Source organism: Trypanosoma conorhini (genome assembly GCF_003719485.1).
Source record: "Trypanosoma conorhini strain 025E chromosome Unknown Tco_14.4_contig_01015, whole genome shotgun sequence".
NCBI classification, from domain to species: Eukaryota; Euglenozoa; class Kinetoplastea; order Trypanosomatida; family Trypanosomatidae; genus Trypanosoma; species Trypanosoma conorhini.
This window is the reverse complement of record NW_021705109.1, coordinates 1-4,508: the sequence shown is the minus strand read 5'-3', so window position 1 is coordinate 4,508 and position 4,508 is coordinate 1. Positions and strand designations below refer to the sequence as shown.

At 55.3% G+C, this 4,508-nt stretch overlaps 4 protein-coding genes across 4 annotated transcripts, besides 2 other annotated features; 2 read left to right on the top strand and 2 right to left on the bottom strand.

Annotated features, from left to right (window-relative positions):
* Tco025E_09200 (uncharacterized protein) lies at positions 1-402 on the top strand (the record flags this gene model as incomplete). Its single annotated transcript, XM_029376025.1, has 1 exon — positions 1-402. A coding segment is annotated over one exon (402 nt), but the record flags the coding sequence as incomplete, so codon positions are not given.
* A 392-nt stretch (positions 403-794) lies between these two features.
* Positions 795-813: a microsatellite.
* A 667-nt stretch (positions 814-1,480) lies between these two features.
* Tco025E_09199 (retrotransposon hot spot (RHS) protein) lies at positions 1,481-3,685 on the bottom strand (the record flags this gene model as incomplete). The annotated part of the gene is made up of 1 exon (XM_029376024.1): positions 1,481-3,685. One exon carries the CDS (start codon positions 3,683-3,685, stop codon positions 1,481-1,483), a length of 2,205 nt encoding a protein of 734 aa, XP_029223860.1.
* Positions 3,686-3,700: 15 nt separating this feature from the next.
* On the bottom strand, positions 3,701-4,006 carry Tco025E_09198 (putative retrotransposon hot spot (RHS) protein; the record flags this gene model as incomplete). The annotated part of the gene is made up of 1 exon (XM_029376023.1): positions 3,701-4,006. The coding sequence occupies one exon, from the start codon at positions 4,004-4,006 to the stop codon at positions 3,701-3,703; it is 306 nt and encodes a 101-aa protein (XP_029223859.1).
* Positions 4,007-4,046: 40 nt separating this feature from the next.
* Positions 4,047-4,069: a microsatellite.
* Positions 4,070-4,130: 61 nt separating this feature from the next.
* On the top strand, positions 4,131-4,508 carry Tco025E_09197 (uncharacterized protein; the record flags this gene model as incomplete). Its single annotated transcript, XM_029376022.1, has 1 exon — positions 4,131-4,508. A coding segment is annotated over one exon (378 nt), but the record flags the coding sequence as incomplete, so codon positions are not given.

The window sequence follows — 4,508 nt, the reverse complement described above, 5'->3', positions numbered from 1 at the left end:
CGTGAATGGCCTTCACAAGGTACCACGCAGCAACGGCAGACCTCCCAGCGGCGTGGCTCCCCTCAACCAGAGGCGGGGGCGGTGCGGGCGGGTAGCCTGTTTGCTTTTAGGTTCCCCAACAAAAAAAAGGGAGGCCAGCCCGTGACGCAGGCTCCTTGTGGCACCCGACCCCCAATCGCACCTCTGAGGCCGCCCAAGCGCATTTGCACAGCTGCGCCCGGCGGCTGTGGTGTCAGGCCCTGCACTGAGGCGCCCAAAAGACACTCATCCAAGACGGCGCCGGTGCCGTGGCACGTGTCCTCCACAGACTTGGCAACTGCGAGATGCATGGGCGGCAGCTGTGCGTGGCCAAACAGCCGGGGGCTCGCGAAGAGGAGGGGCCCAAGCCCACAGAGCGTTTGACGTCAGCCGGCCCTGTTGCCGCCGCATCCGTCACGATGGACCCCCGAAGCAGAAAACAAAAGCAAAAGGCGTATAGGGCAGGTGGTCTCACAAAACGGTGTACATTACCCGCAGGGGCGGATGCATCTGCCTCATCTCCCACTGGACGTCCGCAGGCACAAACATCGTTTACATTTCATTGGGAGCTTCACCGTCTCGCTGCTGCTCCCTCGCTGAAACCCACACACACACACAGTTTACCTTCACCGCAAACAACTCCGAAGCCCGCACCTCCGCAAGGAGGAGTTTACCCCCAACTGCCCCGCTGCCCCTGCAAAAACACAAAAACAAAAAAGCCCCGCACAATAAAGCGAGGCGGCCCCCTCCCGCACGCACTCCTTCAGTCGGGAAAAGAGGAGGAGGAGGAGGAGGGCGGCGCCAACGTGCCCACAGCTCCAGGCTGCTCGCCCGGTGCCTGCTGCCCAAACAACGCACGGAGCAGGCGCGCACACGCCCAGGATGGCAACTCATCAAGAGACAGAAGCGTCAAACATCGTTTGCTCGAGGCCCTCAGAGACGAATTCGGCTGCACCCACTGCGGCGGCACACCAGCCGGAACGACGCTATGCACGAAAAGAAAAAAAGCGAGGTAAACAATGCACAAACGCAAAAAAAAAAAAGAACAGCATAAATTCGGTTTGCCCCACGACTTATGGGAGGTGCTGGGCACCAAGCCATTGCTTTTCATTGCTGGTAAACTCTCACTCAGCCTGTGAAAGCACACCCTTTCTTTGCCCAAACTTTCCCTCCCTACAAACAGCGATAAACGAAGAAACAGAGAGGATATTATTTATGAAATATTGCTGGCACACACCCACAAACTGCAATCATTTCAGTTGCAACCTCGGACACACACTCAAACAAAAAAGAAGGTGCTGCTCCAATGTCACTGGCCATAATGATTCTATAGCGCAAAGCAGAGCGATTCCCTAATTATTGTCTCCCTATTCACACACAAACAAGCAACAATGCTCAAAGTATTTCCTTAAAAAGCATTTCGATAGAAAAACACTCCGATACATTCCCCCCGCAAGTCACCTCAAATTTGTATTGCATCCCCCAGCTGCCGCCTTCTTAAAACATTGTCGATATTTTTGAAATCTTCGTCTGATACCGCCACCTGGTACTGATACACCTTTTCTTCCCAGAATTCCGCAATTTTCTTGTTTTCATTCTCCCCCGGGTTCGCGGAATTGCCGCACCGCTGCCATGTGTTTATTATTTCACTGCCTCGACTTTGCACGTCAAAACTCTCCCACGACAAGCCTTCGGCAAAAGTGTCCCAAGCAGTAAAATACCCCGCCGTGTGCTCATTGAACAGCTTCAGGTTGCTGGCGGTGGTGTCATGCGCCTTCGCCGCTGCAAACTGCAGCCCAACCATCTTCCTTCCCGACGGTGACGCCACAAAGAAGAAGGCGTCCACCAGCGGAAAGTTTGGGATCCTCGGTCTGTACAGCGCCCCGCAGTTTACGTCAATCGTCTCAGTCCTAGAGCTCTTCGCCTCCAAGCTGAACGTCACCTTGGGGTGCAACCCAGGATTTGTTGCCAAAACGCAGTCTTTTGTCTCGCGCTGTGTTGATGGCCGAAGCTCCTTGAGATTCCCTACTACTGCATCGACAAAGGCCCTCTCCGTGAGTGCGGTCAGAATACATTTTTCCAGAAATGTCGAGAGAACGTTCCTCCAAGAGTCCAATGCCAGCAAACAAAAATCTTTCTTCTTCATTGCCGCCTGCAAACAGTCCGCTGATAGGCACCCGAGGCGATAGCATGCCACTGCGCTGAAAAACATCTCACCACCCTCGACGTGTTCTCGCACAACTTTCACAATTTCGTTGAACGGATTGTCAGTATGCCATATTCTCCCTCCGCTCCCGACAAAGTACTCTTCAACATCCGAAGCCCTGAGCGCTCGCAAAACAGACCGAACCTCCCCACAGTGCCGCGAGAAGCCCCTCTCGTTGAAGATGTATTGTGGAATTGGCCCCACACGATAAATGCGATTTTTGACCGTCTCCCAGTAATTATTTTGCTCCTGCGATGACTGATTGCGCGTCGCCCAGGCACACATCGCCTTCACGTCAAGCTCTTCCGGACAATTCATGACGGTTCGCACGGCACCCTTTTGCTCCTTCCATGATGCGTAGTTATCTTCGTTCGGTGACGACAACACAATGATGCCCCATGTGTCAGAGGGCGGATAATCCCAAGACGGTTCACTGCCTTTTTTATCCACGTCGTAGATAACAAACCCTCTCTTTCCACGCCCAACCAAATCATACAAAAGGTTGGTGACATTGCATGCACTCCCGTGTACTGTCACCGTTTGCTTTTCTTTGTCAAACACGAAGGCCAAATCTCCCCCAAAGCAGTGCACCACCACTTGGAGTTTCGCGGGGTCGTAGTGGAGCAATTTGTAAAGGAGGTACGAGCCAACACTCATCGACTTCCCGATACCCGGTGCCCCAACCAAAACACGCGGCCATATCTCTCGTTTTGATTCTTTAGTGCGAAGCAAGCCGGTCAGCTCGCCTTTGACGTTTTTCCAGACCCGCTCCACCTCACGGTTAATGTAGCAATCTTCAATGTTCTCTTTCTGCCGCAGCGAGTAAGGCCACTTATACTCGGACGAGAGTATCATCAGCCGGGGACGCGGTGGGATAAATTGCTCTGCATCTTCCACCGGAAGAAGAGTAAAGCCATACTGCGTGAAATCCCACAACTGTGCCGGTGGTTGGCCCTCACGCACCTCCATTCGCACCACCATATTATTCCCTTCGCCCTCGGGAAATTCCAAGACGTGACTGCATTTCGCGTTGAACACAGAGGCGTAGAATCCGTCCGGCAACGGTTGTCTGACAATTTCATCTATCCTTTTTGCCCTTTCTTCTTCCCGCCGTTTGTTTTCTTCCTCTTCCCTTCGTGCCCTTTCTTGCTCCACCTGTACTGCCTTTTCGTTTTCCTCCACTACCTTAAGCGCGCCGTCAAGCTTTCCCCATGAAATATTGGAGACGATCTCCCTGTGATCAAATTCTTTCCAGTGTTGAAGACAATGCACCCTGTGCTCAGCAAGCTTGCGTGCGTCCTCCAGGAGCTGGTACGCTGGTACGCTTAGAATGTCCCCGCGAAGGTCCGGGTCCGTGACGTACCTCTCAGGCCTACGCGCAAACACCCCCATTTTTACATTGCGGCCTTCGACCACGAAATCGGGATCAACGTACTTCCTGATGAAGTCGTTTAGCGCCATGCTCCCAATGCCAGGTTATCCCCCCAATAGCACATCGTCGACGCTGGTGGTAAGTGTCCACTGTTGTTTATTTCCCTGCTCCCTCCCTTGGCCCTGTGCGACCTGCGCGCCACCGCCGGACACGCGGCGCGGCGCCATCAGAAGAAACGATGGGTGGAGGACCCCACGCACACCGCCGGCGGGCGGCCAACGGGCACACGCGTCGCCGGCGCACAGTTGCGGCTGCGGAATGCTGCGCACCCCACGCGGCCGCACCGCAGCGGCTCTTGCCGAGACAATTGAGACGCACAGCTTTCGCCGCACTGCAACGTGAAATCGCATAAAACTCCGCCACATTATCGATATTTACTTCACTCAACTGGTGTGTGTGTCTGTGTGTGTTTGCCGTATCAATAGCACTAAAAAAGCGAATTATTCACAGCCACAAAAGAGAAAAAAAAGAGAGATGCACACACGAGAAGCACTTCCCCAACGCCTCCGCAGCCACACAGCGGGAGGACGGACGGCTGCCGGGGCGCAACAGGCCCGGGCAGCAACAACTCACGGCGGCCAGCTGCGCCGGAGGGACGCACACCCGCAGCGGCGGCTCAAACGCGTCGCGTGGGGCGCACCAAGGCAGAACTCCACGGCAGCGGCGGCCACCCCCCGCCTCTGCGCCTCCGCCATGGCGGTGACGGACGAACGGCTCGCGGCCGCACTCCCCTTACACAGACACACGCACGCGCGAGGGGCGAAGAACAAAAATGCCTCGCGCACACGCAGCCGCATCGAGAGGGACGGGGCGGGCCCAAAGCCCGCCGCACAGCCTGCGGCTGCTCTGCAG